This window comes from Leuciscus leuciscus (genome assembly GCF_965113295.1).
Source record: "Leuciscus leuciscus genome assembly, chromosome: 12".
NCBI lineage: Eukaryota > Metazoa > Chordata > Actinopteri > Cypriniformes > Leuciscidae > Leuciscus > Leuciscus leuciscus.
In genome coordinates this window covers 32,201,604-32,225,355 of record NC_138736.1, presented here as the reverse complement: position 1 = coordinate 32,225,355, position 23,752 = coordinate 32,201,604, and the positions used below count along the sequence as shown (strand labels likewise).

Here is a 23,752-nt window from a genome sequence, read left to right as displayed (position 1 = left end):
AGATACAGACATGACTGTCTACAGGGCAAGAAAAACAGCACTAAAAATAAGTGAGAGGACAATGTTGGCCACAGACAGTGAAAGTAAACCTAAGAAGTGAAGAGATTGATATGAATAAACACATAGACACAGACGCTTGTTGTTCATAATAACAAATCAGAGTGACACAAGACACAAGAGAACTCACACAACAGGTGAAATGTGAAAACATGCAAATACCAGATTTTAGGAAGAGTAATGCCATGCAACTGTGAAGAATAAAAAGTGGTTTCCTAAAAAAACCTCTGTGAGCTATTCTGTTATCAAATCAATAACTTACTATAACCTCATTGACATGCACATCATAAAATTTGGTCATATACTGAAAATCAATTTGGTTACACTACTATGAAGAATTACTGAATTGTAGTAATTAACCAGAAAATGGTCTTTAATCATAAAATTTGATTAACTTGAAAAAAATAGTCACAAATTAAAAAAATGTAAATATAAACTAAACTAAGCCACTAGAATTCCTAAATATGAGGAATATAAAAAATATAATGATTGTAGATACAATATACATACTTGGATGTAATAACACTTTCCTCTCTGTTTAGTAAATCCGTATTTTTTCTTCTTTCTCTACAGCTGTTGGTTTAACACAGTGGGGCCATGATCTGTGCGTGATATAGTGTATGTGTGTGTGTGTGTGTGTGTGTGTGTGTGTGTGTGTGTGTGTGTGTGTGTGTGTGTGTGTGTGTGTTGTGCCTCCAGTGCCCCTTTAAAATCCACATACACACAATCATGTACTGACCAACACAAACATTTTGACACTATACAGATACAAATATGACAAAGGACAACACGTAGGTAACACAAACAACATCTATATAGTGTTATAGGTGAGGGGTGAGGTGAAACGAGGTGGCGTACAGAAAGAGGTGGGACATCACATGTCGATGCAAATATGAGTGAACAGAAAGGAGAGGATGAATTTATTCAATCGGGTAAGTTTAACATTACGCTTTCTGTGTTCAATTGTGTCATCAATTTCATCTTTTCTTTCTTGTTTTATTACTTTTCAGTTTTCGTAATCATCATGTACAAACATCTAAACAATTTTTAAGTATATTTTCTGACTCTGTCTTGTTTTAAGTATAAACATAATCAAATAGATTTATTTTGTTACAGGGATGTTTAGATATTTTTCATGTAAAACAAGACAAAAATATATATTTTTTGCACTGTACCTGAAACTTTAAGACTACAGATATTTCCTTTAGAAAATGCAAATCTAGTATTTCTTCATAACTCATGACATCTCTTTCTCTTCCTCTCTTTTCTGATTCACTCCATTTTCGCGCTCCCTCTTTACCTGTTCGGTGAGTGTCCCGGCTGTGACGGAGGGAGGGACGGATTGGGAGGGAGGGACACTCGTAGTTCCTTCATAATAATAGGGGTATTCATAATCATCCCGCTCTTCATCAAAGTACTGAGAGACATGGGGGGAGAGAGACGAAGAGTGAAGCCAGAGGAATGCAGGGAAGGAGAGAGAGGGCATGTGAGTGACAGTAAGAGAATGTAGCAAATGACAAGAGTGAACAAAGAAGACTTTGGAAAGAGAAAACAAATGAGAGAATAATACGGAGAGAGGAGAGACAAGTTATGGATGAGTAAAGTAACATGTGGGAACTAGAAATGAGGGTCTTAGCAAAGGCAGGATGAAAGCATGATGGTTTATCATTTGTTCATCAGACTCATGGGTTTGAGTAGCAATTACTGCAAAACACAATGAGAACTTCAATGAACGAAAAAAAATGCATTCATCTTATAAGAGAATACTGTAAGAAGAAATAAGCTATTATATGCAGTTTCAGCATTTAGAGTGAAATGGTTGTTATAAATCTGATGAGAAACTGCATTAGAATAAAGCACCTTTGATGACGTGGAAGAGCTGTGGATGTATGAAAATGCATTGTAGGGCAGTGATGTGGTTATCTGACTCAAATCGGGGGCTCTATATACTGTATGTGTAATATAATACTAATGTGCTATGAATCATAAACAATCTAGACTTGTGTGCATAATTGTCAGAACATTAATAATTAGCTGGCATTCTGATGTGAGATTTTGTAACATTTACAATATCATTTTTGTCCCATATTTATCCAAGCATTTAGTGAAAGTCCAATCCAAGTCAAATACAGGTGCAGATTTCGAACGGCATGATTAATGACTTGAATATTTGGATGCTTTTTTTAACAAACAGAAACATTAAGCATACGTTTGGTGACTTGTACAAATATGATGCATTGAGAAGAGTTGCATTAACATACTTTAAACTAACCATCAAACACTTGCTACTAGTGAAACTCCATCTATATATCTCACATCAGGACGCTCTGCCCCATTTTAAAAATGTGCTGTGGTACTCACGTAGGTGTTTGGGTCCTGGGACTGGACTTTGGGGAGAGGGGAGTCACAGTCTGGGCTGTAGTGCTCGCAGAAGTCAAAGGCGGCCTGAGGATTGGATGCGATCAGCAGTTGCTGGATCTCACCCTGGAGAGAAACAAAGAAAAAGAAGGGATTTCAGTTTGAAATCAATCATTAATTGAGAAATTAGCAGTATGAAATTAAAGGGGACCTATTATGCCCTTTTTGTGTTTGGGGGTCTACTAAAATAGGTTTGTTGCAGCTCCTCTCTTCCCAGTCTGTCAGAAATGCTCTGTTTAGTTCCTGTCTCTATGAAGCCCCTCCTTCTGAAAAGAGCAATGTGCTCTGATTGGTCGGGCTGGACCAGTGTGTTGTGATTGGTGAACCACTTCAAGTGTGTTTTAGAAATGTCAGAACTGTTTCACATGTGATTCACTGAATATTCACTAAGATTAAAGTCAACATAAAATGACATTTGCAACCCATTTAATGTCCATAATGTCACATATTTTAGAGAAAAAATAAAGAAAAAAGACAGGAACTGCTTATACTAGTCTTACAAGTTAGTCATAAAAAATGTTTCTTCAAGAATTTTAAGTCAGTTACATCAAAAGGTAGATTGGTCCAATTTGAATCCGAAAAGTAAGACCGATTAGCCCTAACTATTGCCAGTTGGTAAAACTCCTTTTTAAGGCACATAGCGGTTATGTTTATGTAACTGGCTCCAGAATGTGCATTAAAATAATAAATAAGTTCAGATTTTATTTCATTATGACCTTAGACAATTCTTTAGTTTTCTAAAATATCACTATAAATTGTAGTTCATTTTGTGCATAAAAGTTAGTTGTCATCTATCAGTCACAAAGTGTTTATCACAGAATTCCTTAATAACTCATTGCACAGGTGTGCCAGACCTGGAAGACCTCCTCATCCAGGAGACGGGCTCCAAAGACAGTGATGCCCTTGGTGTCCAAGACCGGGTTGTTGCTACGCGGCAGAGTTTTGGTTATACGATTCTTGCAGTCGAGGATCAGAGTGATGTTCTTCTTCTGCACAGAAATGGCTATGCGGTGCCACCTATAGGATGAGATCAGATCAGATAAAATATTGAAGGTTTTAATGAGAATGAACCGGGCAGACAGTCATAAAGGAGTTGCTGCATAGTTTGTAGTAGGTTTGCCAAGTGCACAAATATAGGATACCTTTGTCCCTGCGTACAAAATGTATTAGTCTAAATAGTGATATTTACTATTCAACCAACAGTTACACATCACACAGCTTGAAAACTAACAGCAACACAATAACTATAAGATATCTGAAACTGTTATTGACACAGATGGGCTGATGGGGCTCAGCAGGGGTTGGTTACTGACTTGCCGTCAGCCAGGTTGACCCCTTTGAACAGTGGGTAGTCCTCTGGGGCGGGTTTGCGATTCTGGTCCTCATACAGGAAGATGGGTGAGCGTCCCAACTCTAGACCGAGCTGCTGTACACCCTGCTCATTGTAGATGGACAGCAGGAAGGCCTGAAGACCAGCCTTGGCCTTTACCAGAGTCATAATGGAGAAGTTCTCTGGGAAACGTCCTACAGGAAAAAAATACATGTCTGATACATGACGATTTGAGACAATAAAGTAGCTTATTTCAAGCACAGATTCATTTGCAGTCTGGGTGAAACCTATGATTCATGACTCAACTTGCTTAAATTGTACTCATTTCATTGACACTAACATTCAGATTTAGCGTTAACTATGCAACCGTCTCATTAGCTACCGAAAAGCTCTCATCCTGCTTTAGAGGAGTAATTGCATGTTAGCGTCCCAAATGATTTTCACCCAGACCCACTAATCTTTCTAAGCATAACAAAACAACATCCATATAAAAACTCTTGAAACCAGTCTGAGAATAAATCTGTCACAAAACAATTAAAAAAAAAGAATTACAACCCAAATACCAAGCTGAAAAATTATTTCCCATATAATATAAAATATATAAATATAATATTCTTTCCAAATGAACAAAATGTGAAATTCCTAATTATATATATATACAAACATCTAAAAAAAAGTATGCAGTCTTCAGTTTTTACAAGTCTCAGCACTTTCCTAACATTTCAAGCCTTTTAATTATGAGCAATCTTTCGCTCAAATCATAGCCTTGTCTTTTTTGAATTCCTTCATATTCCAGACATAACATTTTCAGATACATATCACTATAAGATCCTGTTGTTTTTTTGTATAGATAAAACATTACCTAACACAATTGTGTGTCTATGAACCCTTTATTAAAACTAGGAGATATTAAAGAAATGTACCTGAGAATAGTTGTTTGGTGGGGGCAGAGATCTGGGCTTTCTTATTGATGCGGTAGGCATGATCAGGAGTGCCGGCCCGGCGGGAGGTACAGAAACCCGGAACCTTCTGCACACCTTCCGGGAGGGAAGGCAACTGGAGCACCCGCAAAACATCTATTGGATCTGCGGGAGAGAAAGAGTTTTTAGATTCTAGATTCAAAGAGAAAACCAACAGCATACATTCTTTTAGCCTGAGCTTTGCAAATAAGACTACTTTATATTTAGACATGCGCTTGTTTCTGCAAACAACACACAGCTCAAAATATTTCCCATAATGTATTTGGAAAGTGGCGTTCAAAACAGATGTTGAATCCTTCAAAAGGCCCCACACAGACAGCCTTTAAAATTTTATGTCTGTTTCCATCTTCCTATTGCTCTTGGCAGCTCTGTTGCTCTTTATGGGATTCATGAGAATCCCGATGCCATCTGCTCAACCCACAATGTGTACTACATTATTAACTGTCTAAAACTATGTTAAACTCTCTAACAAGACTTAATGCTTTTGAAACACGTATTTGAGGTTAAACACGTTTGGCTCTGTCTCCATACACTCTTTCTTCCTCTTGACAAATCCTTTATTTCCTTTAATTTTATTGCTGATACTTCCCTCTAAAGCTCTGCCAGTATTTTTGGTCCCTATAACCACACTGACCAAAATATGGTCTGTGTAATTACCACAATGGGTAGTTATGTCATTTTATATTTACCGACTAGCATATTCATATTATAAACTGAAAATCTACTTATGTAAACTAATTAGAATGTGTGTACACAGTTAGCCACACAAAGACAGATATTCATAAGAGGAAAATTGGCTGGAGAGAAGCAGTGTACATTATTCAATAAAACACTGCGGAAACAGTCTGAAAGAGGTTCAAGAGTGCAGGAATACCCTATGGGACTTCTAACTAAAACGCAATGCTTCCTTGATTCTCAAAAGGTGAACCTATTTAAATGCTGGGAGAAAGAGATGAACAAGTAAGAGAAAGTCTCTGGTCACTGTATCGGTTTCCAGAAGAGACAACATACACAATGTATGCCACTGTTTGAGAGCTGAACCACAGCACTATATGTCCACTGGGCCTTCTTGGCTAAATCGGATTAAATGAGGAGGGAGAAGCCCCAAAAAGCATTTCCCAAATACAGGAATAAGTGCAAGTATAAATAAAATAAGACATAAAAGAGAATAAAAACATTATGTATACTTTAATTACAGTAGGTCCAAAATAATAATTTGGTATATATGTTGATATATGTTGATAAAAAAAATATTAAAATATGATATATTACAATGTTCCAAAATAGGGGTCATAGAAGAACTTTTAATGAACCGTTCTAAAAATAACCATTTTTCGAACATATTAATAATCTAAAGAACCTTTTTCCACTATAAATAAACTTTTGTGGAACAGAATGGTTTGGAGCCAATGATGCCAATAAAGAACCATTATTACATAAAATTTAACAGAATGATTATTTATCTTATTTCTCAAAGTGAATAAAAAACAGAAAACAAGGTATGCCCTCTCTATTGATTCTGACTCTCAGGAAGCTGGATTCATGGATTTTTTAACTGACACTAGGTGGAATGAGTGGCCAAATCACCTCAAAATAGCCAAATATCAGCCGATTATCACCACTACTAAGCAATGTATTTATTATAAAAGACATTCTGTTGAAATTAAATCCCAGCACTGAATAGAGATATAAGAGCACAAACAGAAGAGCTTAGCTAGAAGTGTGCTTTGTAGATTGTAAACGTGGATGTCACTGGATGCGTTCACACAAACAAACATTGTATGCTCACACAGATTGCAAACACACGAGCAGACAATGGCTTTCAATTAACAAGACCCAGTACAAACATTCCAAACAGTGCCAGTCAAGGTGACCCAGACATTTCTAAACAAACTTCCATCAGAGCTCTGTCACGACCATGCAATGTGTGTGAGAGAACATTCCAGAAGATCCAAGAATCGGGTCCTCTTCCTCTTTTTTTGACCCTGCACTGTCTTCTGGCTCTTGTGAGCTTCAAATAACTGTGCTAAATACCAGCGAGACATACCACCTGACACCTTGACCTTTCAACTCTCACCTTTACTGTCTCACAAAGATGCCCTTGTTTTGAGTGAGATGGACAATTTAAAGAAGTGGAGGATGAAGACGGAGAAAAGGTTCAGCATTTCTGAAAGGTTCAAGGAGGAGACACTTCTGAATGTATCAAACAACTGCAACAACTGTGACAACAAACCGCAAAAGAGATTCAACTTCAAAAGATGCAAAAGACATGAAGATAAATCCATCATGTCGTCTGGATCTGTCTCGTTTTCTCTTCCCGCCAACCGCAATAGTTAGGCGTGCATGTACAGGCCTGTCTGGAGGTTATAATTTAGATCATGGCTCTCTATATTTATGATTTATTTAGAATACACAGACAGATATGCCATCATACCAACTCCTGGCATAATATGGGGTTACAGTGACATATATATCAAACGAGCATTTAATGATCACAGATTGCCAAGTGTGTTAGTGTGCTTGATTTTTCTTGATCTTGATGAAAGGTTTAAAAAGAAAGCCTTGAACAAGTGCATTAGCCTGACTACTGATGCTTTCCTTGTCAGGAACTGAAATGACTAATAAATGTAGTGCTTTTATGATATTTTTAAGACGATTAGAGAACAAACAAACAGTAAGAAACCTCTTAACAATTTGTGTTGTCTATATAACGTGTCTATTCAATTGTAGTGCAGAAAGCATTTCAATTCAATTTAAAAAATGCATGTGGCCATATTTTCAAAAGATTCTTTGCTATTTCATTTGATAAATGTTATTCTCATGCCCTAGAGATGGAGGGCCCCTTGGAAGTCTGGTAAGACCTGCATTAGAACATAAACTGCCTTAAACAAAGGCCATAAATTGCTTATACATTATAAGTCTGAGTCTGTGTGGTTCAGTATGAGTCAGTGTGGGCGCCTCTGCATGGCACTGCCAGGATGGATAAACTGACCACATGGTCACTATATTAAACATCATGTAAACTAAAAAAGATTGAGCTTCCCACAGCTACTGTATACACCCTTCACTGTAAACCAATGCATTTACTACCCAGAGAAAATGAATAAACTTTACTAGGAAATATCCTAAGAATTACTCAGACTAAGGTAATATGGTTATAGCGCAGTTTTGCAAACATTTTGAATTAGTCTAAAAAAAAAATTGTTATTGACGATTAATTTGGTCACCTTTATAATCTTTTGTGATCCTAAGCACACAAGTGTGAAAACAGACAACTTTCATCAACTTCAAACTGATGCGACCATAAATCAAGCGCAACTACTGTCTGTGAGACATAGAAAAGTTGAAATTCCCTTTAATAAAAAAGCCAGACTAAAGGATGAGGGTGCTTATTATGTGCTCAGTGAATCTTTTAGATGTGGTGCTGTTGAGTTAAAAGCTTGAGCATGTGTTGGGCCCTCTTGTGGTGAGTCGTCTGCATTCCAAAAAAGACTATTTTAAACTAACCTTGAAATACAGAAATTTTTATAGGATATAAAAACCTGCTGCAACAATCCTGGTAAAGACATTTCAATTAGATGTTTTCATTCCAGAATAACTATCTGCATAATACAATGAAACATGTCTGCAAAGGCGATCCTGTGATCTAATTAAGGTATTAATGGCTCAAATCATTATGCTAACTTTCTAAAAAAGAACCCTTGCTTGGACTGAACCTAGAAAACATGATTACTAACTATCTCTCTGAAACATACCACAAAGCTGCGCTTCTTTAACCAGAGGAACTGTATTGTTGTCAACAGAGTCATCTGTGAAAGTGTGAGGCTTCTGAGGCCTTGTTGTGGTTAAAGTGTGGAAAGGATCTTACAGCTGGATGACTAGGGTTAGTTTTGTTTGTCAGTTATGGGGAAATAATAATAAATAAATAAATGCCCAGGGTGAAAAGCATAAGTCTGATCACCTAGAAAACTAACCAGCAATTCATTTGAGGTATCATTCATGCACAAACAATACAGGTCAAGTTATTAGTTTAATACCAAGTGTGCACAATAACAGTGACCCCATTGTGCCCTTTCCATACATAAATAACAAATTCAACAAATCTAATACGGGATATGAAGAGGACAAATTAAACTTTGGCCTTCATATTCCAAATTTACTTCAGGACAAGGGTGAGTTAGTGAGGGGGAAGATTAGGAATGAAAGTAACTTTCATTTCACGAAACTGTCAGGAATGACGGACACACCCGTGAAGACAGTCTTTTCTCACGTGCTACGAATATACACACACGAATATTCCGGGCATTTCCTTCACACACAGTGGCTCCATTCAGTCCTCAGCACTGCATTTGGTTGAGGGTGTTTTGGTTAACAGCAGTGAGACAGACTGTTCTTTGAGAGTGCTGCCTTTGAAATGAGGTTGGAGGAACATCCATGTTAAAAAAATATTCACTAAAAATCACGGCGCTCTCAAAAGTCTGTCTGCTGTCCCAAATTCAGCATTATGGAACAATGTTGAACGCTTGAGGACACTAGCAGAAATAGATGGACTTGGAAGAAGTAAAAGTAAATCCCAAATTGTGGCTTTGGTTTACATACTATTTTGGGGCTCACCATTTTGAACAACATACCTTGGTTTCTTATTGGCAATTTTTAAATCACATTTGATTCATTAACCAGAAACAGCAGGCTGAGGAATATGCAGTGCAACTTTCACTGGCCTAAAACTGGCATACTGTGGAAAATTCTTCAGGTGTAACAGATGTGTGCGTTTACACAAATATCACTGAGCTCACACACCCAGACACTAACTCATTCACTACATCTCTCTGAACCACAGGGCAGAATAATAACCCACTCATGCGAGGCACAAATATTCAGACTTCCTCCAAATACACAAGGGAAGAAACGGGGAGAAAAAGTGCGATCAAATCAGCAATCTGGAATTACATCCATGCATGAGGGACGTTAGGTGCGCCGCGCGCCATCATTCAATGTTTTGTTATTTGACGTTTTTTTTTTTTGTAATTCAAATATACTCACATCAAATCTGCACTCATTTCGGTATGAAAATGCATTTTCTGATTATCTGATTATGTCTACTGCTACTTACTGTACAAAAAACGTCTTTGGAAAAACAACAGGATCTCGAGCGCCACTCACCCAGTAGTGGTTGACACTAGAAGCGCAGTTTTTCATTATTGTTTTACAGCTAAGGATATTTGCATCAAATTTATATTAATCTATTAATGTGCATCTGGTTGGGTGTTGTAAATGAAATAAATAACTGACTAAGGAAAAAGGGGGATATTTTTATAATAAAAAAAAAAACATTAGGTTAAAAAGTTTTGTGAAGAAGAACAGCGGCAATCTTATTCATAAAAGTAGCATACACAGTGCTGAACAGGTGTCAAATAGTAGCCTACATTTAAGCGAAAATGTTGAACAAACTCGACAGGATATTAGGACACCGTCGCAAATGTCTTGGAACAACTTGAAGAGGTTACTTAATAAAAATAAAAAATTTACTTGAAATATTTGATTTGAGAAAATATTTGAAAGAGACCCCAAAGAGACAGAATATACGAGCACCGGATGAGTGGTCATTTATAAAGTGAATATTCAGAATATATATTCAGAAATATTTGATACATTCAGAAATGTTCTGAATGCCGAGAAGCATCCCAGAGACCGCAAATAGCCTTATACAATTATTAATAATAATAATATGATAAAAACAAATAAAAATAAAACTGTAAATACAAAATTTAAACTATATCTTTTGACATTCACGGGTAGCTACGATTAGGCTACACGATTTATTCATTGTTTGCACAAACAACAACAAACGACGCCTCAAGGTGCTGCGCGCTGCACTGAAGTTCGAAGCAGGAGGAGAAACCCTGTCAGTGGAGCACCGTCCTATCCTCTGCCCCCGCCGGGATGCCACACTACATGTGTGCCAACGAGGCCTGGAGCAACTCATGGGCCTATACTCATAGTGTGTATATTTCAGCTCTTAACCAATTCTGACAAGATAAACGAATGATGTTACCTGAAGGGACACGAACCAACGAAATCTACCAATGTGAGCTCACCAAAAGTGAACAACATCCACAAGGATATAGCTAGACTATCAACAAAATTAAGAGTAGGCTACAACATAACTGAGAAATGAACCACCTAAAGATACGTTAGAAAAACATATAAGTATCAACAGGTAGTCACCTGCTATCTCACCGTTTAGACCATTGTGCGTAAAAGCGCATCAGCGCCAAATGCTGTATTGAGGTATAATAACCTGTACATAAATCATGTCAAATCCCATAAACAGCCCAAAAAAGCAAAACGCTCACCTGCTTGTGCCAGAGTAAGGCACAGGAGGAGCACGAACGAGGTCTCCATGCACCACGGCCTCCGCTTCTTCCGAATATCCATAGTTTCCAAGTTTTTTTGACCGGTTTGGTTGGACTACAATGCAGGACAATTTCAAAATTAGCTTTTCGTTCTTTCTCTCTCAGTAACTGGTTTTTAGGGAGCCTGTAAGGAACTTGGTGCGCCTTAAGAGACGCACACCCACCTTGTACTTCAATAAGTTATCTGTGTTATGTACAAAACTTAAATAGAAAGAAGGGAACGGGTAATAAATATGCAGTTTTACAGCTTGAAATCCCTAATGTTAGAGCCCCATTGAGTCTGAGTGAACAGAAAAGCGGAGAGAGCAGAGAGAGACTTCAAATCACTCTCTCTCAATCTCTCTCTTTCTCTCTCCCTCTTCTTACTTTCTCCGACGAAATGCGAGGGAGCGTGTGTGTGTGTGTGGAGAGAGAGAGAGTGAATGAGAGGGTAGAGAGTAAAAAAAGAGGGAGGGAAAGTCATGCATACGGGCTGCGGCTTTCTACACGATCGTTACTTGTCGACAGACGTGCATTTCAAGAAATCATCAAGGATCTATATGGCCCAAAAATATCTGCATTCATCAAATGAGCTGTTTTATGTTGACGTGCCAGCGATTGGCATGTAGATCAGTCACTTTATTTCTCTCTATTTATTTCTGTTAGACAGCTGAACCATGTAGGACCGATGGGTCCGTAAAGCATGAAAGAATTTCGGCAGCCAATCAGATCGTTATCCGCTCGTGACGTCACACAGTCTTGGCTAGTCGGTTAGTCAAATGACCACGCGCGCAGGTACGAAACGAAATGAACTTTTAGCCCTGTCAGCAAAACTTTTTTTTCACTTAGTCATAGACAGTTATTGAAGAAATGTTTATTGTCATTCAAATTATGAATGACTTTCAGTCCGTCTACTTGTAATTTATGGCACGCGATTTGGTTCGTCTCGCGCAACATGGAACAAAACGCAGATTTTTTTTGTAATAGCCTACATGTATGATGTGAAAATATATAATAAAGTGATATGACAGTTAGTTACTTATGTTTTGGCGACGCACCGTCCCATTCTGATTAGTTATTTAATTCAAATTCATTCCACTTTTTCACAGCCTCAATGTCAAAAGTGGCTCAATTTACACGACTTTATAGTAAGCCTAACTATAGTATAGTATTTGATTTAGCTTTAAATAGCTCATAAAAGTAGGCCTATATACAGTAATCGAAGTAGCTAACCCTTAAGATTATACTTTAGTGACATGAGTTAGAGAGAAATGAGTGTAATTATGCTCTCTCTCTCTCTCAAGAAACTAGTTCACGTTGATGTTTCTCCGTTTTCTCTCTCGCTGCCTCCTATAGATGCAGTAAACTGCAGTTCTTCAAAGTAAGGGAGAAAAAAAGGAAAACCAGTCATTAGGGTTACACCTCTGTCCAAGGATCTTTATAAGCGCTTTTGCTTTGAAAGAAACAACCCATATGAGTTTGAGGTTCCTCAAATGGATAGAAAACATTTTTTGAATGGTTGCCATTGATTGGTAATAAAATACCATCTCTACTGTCAGCAGCCACTAATCACAATGTGACCTGCACTTAGTTCTTTTATGAATATTAAAACTCCTAGCAACACTATTAGGATCTGACGAGAGCTTTTTCCCTGCAGGGATATTCTAATTTTCAGTAAAAACAAAAAACAAAAAATCAAGGGATTCACATCAGTGCTTCTTATGTCCTGTGGTCCATTATGGTCTAAGGGAGACAATCCATAAACAATCATGGCATGTGTTTTTGTAAGGCCTCTGGCTGGTGCACTCTAGCGTTTCTATAATAAAACAGTATAATCATATGCTTTACATCTGTGGTGTTCCCATTGACACAGAGAGGCCAGAGGAGAATGTGAGAAAGAATAAAGGTATTTTTAAAAATGTGAGAAAAGATTACTACTTACTACTGAAGATTACACACACTGTACAGCCAAAAAAAATAAAAAAAATAAAGTGCTGTTTGGATTTAAATAGGCAAATGCTTAAGAGTCTATGGTTGGATCATTATTACTGTAATTATTATGTTAGCATGCTATATGTTTGGCAACAGTTCTTCTACCCCGAATTGATGGAGTGTGTAGCTTTTTATTTCTTAAACAACCATGGAAGACACGTCATATTCCAGGATGATAATGTTAAGATACATCAGGCTCAAATTGTGAAAGAATGGTTGGGAGGGAGCATGAAGAATCATTTTCACACATGAATTTGAGTTCAGACCCTAAATTCATCGAAAGTCTTTGGGATGTGAGGAGACTTTACAGAGTGCTGGACTCTTGCATTGTCAATACAAGATCTTGACCAAAAATGTATGCACCTCTTGATAGAAATAAATGTTGTGATGTTATTTCCATCAAGAGGTGCATACACTTTTGGTGCATTAATTTATATACACACAATTACAATAAATATCAAAAATAAAACTAATAATAAATAGAAAAGCCCACAGTCTAATTCCAGGTTTTGAATAGCAAATCAGAGCACTTTTATAAAGTGCTATAATCTTCTAAATCATTGCTTCCCCCCCCACCCTCCCCCCAAAATTAGCACTGATGCTAAACTTAACTGCTAGGGAGGATAAAAACGAGCAGTTTGTTGTTCATACATGAACAGTGTTTTAAAAAAAAAAGAAAATCTCTAAACTGACAAATATCTAAATGCAACTAAAACAATTGAATTAAAATGCTGCCCAGTTAGTCTGTTTGAAACCATGGTTGAGGATGTGAACATTAAGACATTGAGAAGTAGACGTACAGGTGAACACGGACCTTGAGAAGATCTAAAAATACAGCTGGGGTTGAAATGGCCTGAGAGTTTACATCCAGAAAAACACTGAAGCGCAACTTCAGCTCAAACACTGCAAAGTACCTTGAGAACATTCACATAAATAGGCGACTGACATAATGTCCTGGCATGCGTACAAACCATGTACATGGCAAAACTGATAAAACTTATTATTAGTAAGAAAAAGGTAAAAAGCCACTCAGACTTTGACTGAGAAATCCTCAAGACAGATGTTTTCCACCTTGAGTCAATTCAGCTGTTCAGATTAATACAGCCTACTAATTTGTCCAGTAATTTCAGGGTTTGACGATAGGCCACTAGCCATGCGGTTCTGTAGGTTTTGGTTGACCACCCATGCTAACAGATTTTATGACAACATCTTGAGCGAGCAAATGAAATTCGCTGCGAGTGTGAGAAAATGAATTATCTGCCGATAGGGCTACGTGCCGGGCACAAGCCAGTTCAACGGTGGGCACACGAAAGCAAAGCTCCAAGTTTTCCTTGGAGACAGACACGGCAAGTGCTTGCGGACAGCCTGGTTATTTCCAAAATGGGGACCTTGTAATTACAATAAAGCGACCAGATTATATTGCAGACTTCCTTAAAAAGTCTGTATTTTACTGGGCAGGGCTGCAAACCACGCACACACACCCTAGCCCACTACAACACACCAAAATAGATCGGAGAAGGGGGGAAGGAAATAGATTGGCATGTGTATATTTGTGTGTGTGCGTGTTTGCGAGGAAATGGACTGGGTTGGTACAGGGTTACAGCAGGAGCATTGAAAATAATTGGCTATGTATGTACCTCTGTATTACGCTATACAGAGCGCCCAGTAAGAGACCCAGATATAAGAGCACAAAATGAGAGAGAGCCAGAGAGAATGGATCAGTGATTTTGGAAACCGGCCTCATGTACGCCCCAGATCAGGCTGTGAAATGGGAAGGGTGAGACTGAAGGCCGGCTAGAAGAAAGCAAATGTTCGCTAGTTTAACGTTTGCTGTGCCAGCTTGTATATGAGAGCTGCACATGGCTATCAAACCATCAGTTATGCTAGTAAGAGTTTAAAGCACCAACAAATAAATGTTTGTTTGCTTGTTGCACAGATTATTATAGTATGTGCGAACACATGAACACTCACGTTAGCTCTCGGTTTGACTAATTTTTTCTGATTTTCTAAATGTGGCTGCCTGAAAGCGCCTCAGATCATTTAGCACAATTACGCGTCATTAAGCAAATTTTCTTCAGCAACTTCAATCGTCACAGTAATGGGGACTATTAAACAATATTAAATGGCTACTTATAGAAGTAGGAATGGAACATACATTGAGAGTTCATGTAATGGAAATTCCAAAATATAAATGTTATAGTTTTTCCTTTTAACAGATTTTCTTCTTGAGAAAAAGACCCGTCTCCTCTACACACTAAAAAAAAATGGTTCTTCAGGGGTTCTTTGCGGTGGTTAAGGTGCTATATAGCACCACTACCATTTAAAGAACCTGTTAAGCCCAGTTTGGTTCTTCAGCGGTTCTTTAGCGGTTCTTTGGGGTGGTTAAGGTGCTATATGGCACCTCTTATGGTTCTACATAGCACTATTTGACAAAGGTAGGTGCTATATGGCACTTAAAGTGGTTCCCCTATGATTACAAGCCAATGAACCACTTTTAGTGCTATTTAGCACCATTTTTGTTTAGAGTGTAGAGTTTCAAAAGAGATCTTAAACTGTCCTCAGATTTGCCAAAATACTAATATTGCAAAGCCTGCAATCAAAAGTCAGAGACCTCATTATGAACTCATATTTCTCATCACATTTTTTGAGATCATCACATTTTGAACAACCAAATAATATGACCTATGGTACAAACATTTTTATTTCCCCAAAGATGAAACATCTGAGACAAAGTTGAAACTTAACTGAAGTTAAAAAAACATATATATATTTTGTCCGAGCTGTTATTAAAAAGCCATTCATAAATATGAATATATAATGCTCACAATGGTTATTTTTGCTGGTACAGATAAATGAGTAGTTTATCATAATATAATATTTCTCATAGCTTAATGACCAGTGTCATAGAACTAACAACAGGTGAAACAAACAAGTGTGGGAGAAAGACTGAGAAGAGAAAGACAGTAAAATTACTATGGAAAAAGATGATGTGAGTAGAAAGAGAACAGGTACTTAACTATTTGAGAAGTCACGGAAAACTTCACGGAGGAAAAAAAAATCATTGGAATGAATAGGGATGGTGAGGGGGTCCGATGGCATGCAGCAGGAGAGAGGGAATGAATGAGGCCTATTGATGGAGAGAGAGAGAGAGAGAGGGATCAAACAGTATTTACCCAGAGAGAGAGAGAGAGAGAGAGAGAGAGAGGTGGAATTGAGGGAGTCATGCAGGAGGTTTATTCATATGACCCACTGACTGAAGTGGAAATTTGGGGACAAACTGATGAGTCAAAGGAGGGGACGGTGATGGAGAGGACAGAGAGAGAGAAAGGATGTCATGAAAATTTCCTGGATGAAAATCCAAATTGCATTACAAAATCTCACTTGAAACATGGCAGTAAAAGAAGAACATCCACTGTCTTGTATCTACTATAAAGAAGTAAACAATTAACATAAAACATTTATATAATAATGTAATCATGTAATGCTACGGGAAAAACTGATTTGCTAATTGGTTAATTGGGTAATATAAAAAAAAGTAAGTATAGGCTACATGTCAAGAAAAGTCCAAATTAAGTGTGAATTGCCTTATAATTTATGGGAAAAGGGCCTTTCCCTTTCCTTGACTATTTTCATGGCGAGTCTACTGACGTTTAAGACATGCTTTTTGGGGCGGTAAAAAATGGCACAAATACCAGTAAATTGACTACCGTAAACCTTGGTAAATCACCTTGCATGATTCATTTAAATACTCTCCTCCCATAAATCTTGCGTCTAAAAGGGAAACTCCTACAAATGCATATGCAATAAGGTCAGCCACAAAAATAACCCTGTCCAAGCCTTTTCATTGCTAATTTTTCACTGCATGTCTTTAGTAAATCCTGACAGTAGTTTTTAACGACAAAAGAGGGTTTGGCTGTTAGTAAATCTGGCCCTAAAAATTTAAGAACACATTTGCGTCTTTCCAGCCCTGAGCATTAGCAACAACACCAACCATCTCAACTTGAAATGCATGCACACTGAATAATGTAGAGAGCTCCAAATCTGTCACTTATGAACAGGCCACACGTACTGATTTTGTCCAGTTAGACGCGTTCCTATTTTGTTGATCCTGGAATAACATTCCTGTCCGAATATTTAATCCTAACCCTATTCCTACCCCTAAACCTAACCATAAATTATCCCTAAAATCAGAAAGAAACTATGTAGAAGCACCTAACCCTTGTTGTAAGCCTAAATTTGACATCAACTGTAAACTTGTCCCTTAAATCTGATTGGTTGATTGGAATGATGTTCATCAACAAAGATGATGATCCAGGAACATGTTCTCTCTCTCTCATCAACCATTTCAGTCGTGTCCGACTCTTGGTGATTCTTGGTCTTGCCGTATGCAAGAGACTGACCATGATTTTTCCAGGGTAGGTTGCCAGGTCTTTCCCCCATCCTCCCCGTTACATGGCTCGGGACTCACACACATGCATTCACACCTCCAAACAAATTTAGGGTCTCCAATTCACCTATACTGCATGTTTTTTAATTGTGAGGGAAACCGGAGATACCCACGCAGAAACAGGAAGAACATGCAAACTCCACACATGAATGGCTCAGCCGGGACTCGAACCGGGGACCTTCTAACTGTCCCAGTCCTAACCACTGAGTCACTGTGCCACCCAGGAACATGTAGCACACGGTGAAATCAGCTTCTGAATCTGCAGACTTTTCCCACATTTCAAGCATTGATTTTGGAGGAAAGTCCGTGGAATAGATTTAAACATGCTAAAATGTTTTAAAGGGAGCTGAAAGTTTCATCATATTAGATATTGAATAATCATATGAGATATTAAGACCTTTGTAAATCATAAGAATTCCAATTCTGCAGGAAAGTTTCAATAAAGATTCAGTGAAGTTTCTGGAGATTCAGTGAAGTTTCTGGAGTTCTGTGGGTGCAGATTCCTTGTGAGCAGCAAGGCATCTGTCAGGCTTTTGGAACAGAGTTTACATGTCATTTAGTCGAAAGTTTTTACAAAAACAACACGCAATTTCCAGAGCACTAATTGCAGGAAAACCCCTCCGGATCAACCTAGGGCTGCATGCTTCAGTCAAGCACACAATGATGAATGTGACGATCTTTAAGCATGAACTAGCTGCGCAAAACTTTACAAAAACAATGTAGGCCTACAATACCGTTCAAAAATGTGAGGTCAGTACGTTTTTGGTAACACTTTACAATTTCATTTGTACAAATTAATTTACAAGGTTTCATTTGTTAACATTAGTTAATGTATTAATTAACATGAACTAACCATGAGCAATACAATTATTACTGTATTTGTTCTTTTTTTTTTATGTTAGTTAATAAAGATCCAGCTGTTCATTGTTTGTTCATGTTGGTTCACTTGCATTAACAAATGTAAACAAATACAACTTTTGATTTTAATAATGTATTAGCAAATGTTGAATTAACAAAGATTAATCAATTCTGTAAAAATGCAGTTCATTATAAGTTCATGTTAACTAGTTAATGTTAAATAACCTTACTGTAAAGCGCTACCGTTTTTTAAGTTCATGTTAACTAGTTAATGTTAAATAACCTTACTGTAAAGCGCTACCGTTTTTTAAGTTCATGTTAACTAGTTAATGTTAAATAACCTTACTGTAAAGCGTTACCGTTTTTTAAGTTCATGTTAACTAGTTAATGTTAAATAACCTTACTGTAAAGCGCTACCGTTTTTTTTTTACAAGGAAGGATGCATTAAATTGATAAAAAGTTACAGTAAAGACAAAGAACCCTGAACAAATATGTATTGTGGTTTCCTCAAAAGCCTAATACCGTTTTCAACATTGATAATATGAAATGTTTCTTGAGCAGCAAATCATTATATTAGAATGATTTCTGAAGGATCATGTGACACTGAAGAGTTATGATGCTGAAAATTCAGCTTTGCATCACAGGAATAAAGTACATTCTAAAAAATATATTACAAGAGAAAATAGTTATTTTACAATGTTTTACAGTTTTTACTATCTTTTAGATAAAAAAGTAGCCTTGGTGAGTTTAAGAGACTTATTTCAAACATTAATAAAATCTTACCAACCCTAAACATTTGAAAGGTTACATATATACTTAGTGATTAAGTTGTATGACCCTCAAGGCATCAATCAATCTCAATGTTTCAGAATCTGCAGAGCTGTGAGAGACAAACGTCTCAGCGTTAGCATGTGTGAAACATCAGGTCTGTTTGTCAAGCCAGAGATAACACATCAGCTTGAGGTGTCTTCAGCACAGACCCTCTGCACACTGTACCGTAATAATGCACCTTTGTAGCCAAACTAAAGCTAAAGGTGAGGAGAAGAGCTCCACAATGAGACGCGCACTCCAGGGGGAGGATGAGGAGGAAAGGGAATGTACCACTTGGGTGTTGAGGAAGGGGGTGGGGTGGCCGGGGTAAAGCACAGAGAACAGAGGGGTCTTTTGTGAGGCAGGAAGGGAGAGACACACAGCGAGCGGTAGTACAGTAGAAGCCTGATGGGAGAAGAGAGAGAAGGAGAGATCCAGACGTACGGAGAGACGTGACTGTGGCCTTTACAAGACAACCAAAGTGCATCCTAACTTAGATATTCGGTCCTACAATATGTTTATACTGAACAAATCAAATATGGTTATATATATGTATACATTTTGTTAATGTGCAAGAGTTATAACTATGATATTTGGTCAAATTCCTTTGAATGAGTCTCATGGTCTTTCTTGACTCAATATGTATTCACACTCTACAGTTAAAAAGTTTGGGATCGGTGAGATTTCATAAGTCTCTAGTTGACTTATAAAATGTATTGACTAAATGACTTATTGACTTGTTTCCTCCATGGATTAAAAAAATGGGTAATTGCAACTTTTTTTTCTCAGAACTGTGAGATAAAAACTCAGGGTAACTCGAGGTCCAATTCTCACTATTAACTAATTGCTTATTAGCATAAATTACTAGGATATTGGCTGTTTATTAGTACTTATAAAGCACAAATTAACGCTTTATTCTGCATGACTATATTCTACATCCCTTAATCCCACCTAATACCTATATTTAACAACTACTTTACTAGCAGTAATTAGGAGTTTATTGAGGCAAAAGTCATAGTTAATAGTTAGTAGTGAGAATTTGATCCTAATCTAAAGTGTGACCAAACTCGGAATTGCAAGAAAAAAGTCAGAATTGTTAAATAAAAAGTTGCAATTATCATTTGTATTTTTTATTCCTTTGCAGAAACAAGCTTCCATAGTTATGTTCACTGGATAAAAAAAAAAAAAAAAAAAAAAATACAGTCAAAACAGTAATACTGTGAAATATGATTACAATTTAAAATATTTGTTTCTATTTTAATACATATATACACACACATATATACATAAAATGTAACATATATTCCTGTAATGGAATTCAGTGTCAAATGATCCTTCAGAAATCAGTGTTAATGTTGATTATAACTGTCACTTTTGATAAATTTTTTATGTCTTAAAACCTTACTAATCCCACATCTTTTAACAATAGTGTATAATGTGAATGAATTATGATTATTGGTAAAATCTCTAGTCTCAACACTAAGATCTGCAGGGTAAACCAGGTCAAGGCCTCCATAAGACAACACAAACTAAGGAAAGGAAAACTAAATGGCATAAATGTCAGTTACTCCAATATAGTTCACTTCTCCAGCCACACAACAGCATCTATGAGAGACAATCAAAAAACAAACTATTACAAGCTGAAGAAGATTATACAGAAGGTGTAACAGTGTGTGTGACACGAACATCAACCAACAAACACAGAGTGAAGGTGAGGAACTGAAACACACATGGTGATGAACAGCTGTGATGAAGATGAGTGTCCCTGAAACTGATGAGTGGCAGGACATTCAGACAAAGGAACACATGTGATGAATGAAAACAAACTAAAAGTCCGTGAAAACAAAACTAAGAACAAACAGTGAATGACATGCAATAATAAACTCATCTCTTTTCCTCGCCATCTTACAGTTTCTGATCGTTACTCTCTTTACTCTAAGTATTTTTTTTTTTAAATGACGAATTACAGTGTTGGTTAGTATATCCTCATATGCACTTGTTTTCTTTTGCTCTTCTACAGGAAAACATTGCATTTCTGAAGAAATGATCTATAAGTAGAAGTATGTTTTTAAGAGAACAAAAGGCTTTGGACATCCACACTGCCACACAGCAGAAGCACAGACTGCAATTTTTCTATATTTTAGTCAACAGCAAACATGCTTTCCTTTGCTAAACAATCACAGAACATCAACAACTATAAAAAGACGGTTCTTCAGCACAGATCTGAATGGGAAAAATATGAATGTAGACGACAGACAAAATAATACACAACTTTAAACAAATCAGTACTAGCTACTAATTACATCTTCAGCAGTGTAATTAGATTACTGTACTAATTACTCTTTAAAAAAAATAATATTTGCATTACTTATTACTTTCTAAATCCCATATCAACCTCCATCAGCTGAATGATACAAGGATGGACTTGAAACTACTATTCTAATTTTTTCAAATAAACAATTGTGTGAATTATTTTTTATCTGACCAAAGAGAGGTTACATTAAAAACATACATTTTAACTTTAGACGTTAAATTTTGATGTTAAATCCGCTATTGTTTCATCTAAAACTGTTCTATACAGTATTTAATGCAATTACATCAGAAGTAAAATGAAGAGTAATTTCTTACTTTACCTTTTCAAGGGAAAAGTAATTAAATACAGTTATTAATTTGTAATGCATCACATTCTGAAAGGCATATGTTCATATTGAGGAGTTTATAAGGAGATTATAACATTTGCCATCAGAACAGATTCACATTCAAATATATTTCACCACTGTTTATGAATAATAATAATAATTTGGTTGAAGGGACGAATGAAGTGGAAATCAACATCCAGGACTTTCCTTAAAGATTCGGTGTTCTTATTTTGAATACCCATTTAACTTGAACTAAAACTTGAAGTTTGTGGCCATTAACTGCAGTTTGAGCATGGCTCTGTTAAACTCACAAACCTGCAAACCTCTTATATGGCTGATACTGATAATGCAAGAATAATGCTCATTAGTTAAACTCATATTTCATATTATGATCTCTTCATTTTTTCCACTTCTTGTAGTCAGTAGGATTTTTACAAGTGCAATATTCCCTGACAAAGAAGAAAGTTTAATTCTAAATGTGCATTAAAAATATATTAAATATATACTAAAATAAATATATATTAAGAAATATATGGCCAACATACTCTACTTTGCTGGGAAATTAATTCAGTTTTAAGGAACAGTGATGGTCATTGAAAGAGAGCAGTGAGGTTTCTGTCCTGTATTCACCTCACACACACACACACACACACACACACACACCGCTGCTGGTCCAGCTGCCTTGTAACTTAACCGATAACTGAGGAGACAGTGTTACTTCACACGGCTATTTTAAGTTTACTAGAGCTGTAAATGCATTGTCACGTTTTATTAATGTTAAGCTGTGCTCAAGGGAACCTATACATTAAAAATATTACAAAAACAAAACAAATGCATATTTAAATTAGACCCTTTTTGCTTAGATATGTAATTTAAACAAATCAGTTCAGCATCAAGGCATCGTTTCCCCCAACAATCATATGACTCACTGGATACAAGGTGTTATGAGTAAAAAAAAGAAGAAAAAAAAGGCTTGTTGTGCCTTATTGTAGTCGTGGCAGAAATAGCTATTGTTGCAAACTTAAATTCTAAAATGGTTAAGGATTAGGTTTTGGCGTCGGTTCTAGAACTGCAGAATGTTTACTGCGCAAATATAACTGCGAAAATATGCTGCACTCATCATTCCATACAGAGGAGTCATTGTAAGAGCGACACCACGCGGCGGACGGAGGAACTGCAGGCGCATCTCACACAGAAAAACAGCTTTTCATAGACAGCGGGTTCAAAACACGCATCGAATATTACATATTTTAATCTCATCATACATTATATATAATTTTTTTAAAGCAGTGGGTAGTTGTAAAATTCAAGACACTAAAAATAATGCCTAGATAAGGCCTCAAATAACTCTCGTTGCATTCCTTCACAGTTGTAAGTCGCACTGGATAAAGGCGTCTGCTAAATTAATAAATGTAAGAAGAACTCATTAAACAGCTAAAGTTAACAATCTGGACATTCACACTACAGCTTTTTATCCATTCTGCTTTCTTTTTGCGTGCGTGGCCTAGAATTTAGAAAAGGAAGAAGGAAGTGAGGGAGGAGTCAAAGCTGAGGCAGAATGTCATTGGTGCATTCCCGGAGTGACGTTGCAGAAGCCCTCCCTCTAGCGGCCGGAGCACGACACTGCAGCGCCAGCAGCGGCTCAGGGCCCGGGGGTCCTGCTGGACTGAGGACTGTGAGGACCACACCAGCTCTCCCAAAACACAAGACTCCACTGACTCAGAGAGCAAGAGTTTCTCTTAGTAAAGACAGGTGAAAGACCAATTTCATCAATGGTGTAAAAGAGGGGGGAGAAAGAATTTGAGCTTAACTCACATGTCCATTAA

The 23,752-nt window shown here is 37.1% G+C and overlaps 1 protein-coding gene across 8 annotated transcripts in view; it reads right to left on the bottom strand.

Annotated features, from left to right (window-relative positions):
• col11a2 (collagen, type XI, alpha 2) overlaps positions 1 to 11,704 on the bottom strand; it is a 34,449-nt gene extending 22,745 nt beyond the window's left edge. The window contains exons 1-6 of one of the 8 annotated variants that reach the window (XM_082185120.1): positions 11,366 to 11,704; positions 11,142 to 11,256; positions 4,729 to 4,890; positions 3,789 to 3,999; positions 3,330 to 3,492; positions 2,419 to 2,541 (exon numbers count right to left, since the gene is read on the bottom strand). In XM_082185120.1, the coding sequence (XP_082041246.1) occupies positions 2,419 to 2,541; positions 3,330 to 3,492; positions 3,789 to 3,999; positions 4,729 to 4,890; positions 11,142 to 11,223 (741 nt within the window). In that variant the 5' untranslated portion in view covers positions 11,224 to 11,256; positions 11,366 to 11,704. Of the gene's footprint in view, positions 1 to 1,357; positions 1,475 to 2,418; positions 2,542 to 3,329; positions 3,493 to 3,788; positions 4,000 to 4,728; positions 4,891 to 11,141 lie in introns of all 8 variants that reach the window. The other 7 variants (XM_082185123.1, XM_082185119.1, XM_082185121.1 and 4 more) reach the window with 7 other exon arrangements.
• Positions 11,705 to 23,752: the final 12,048 nt, after the last annotated feature.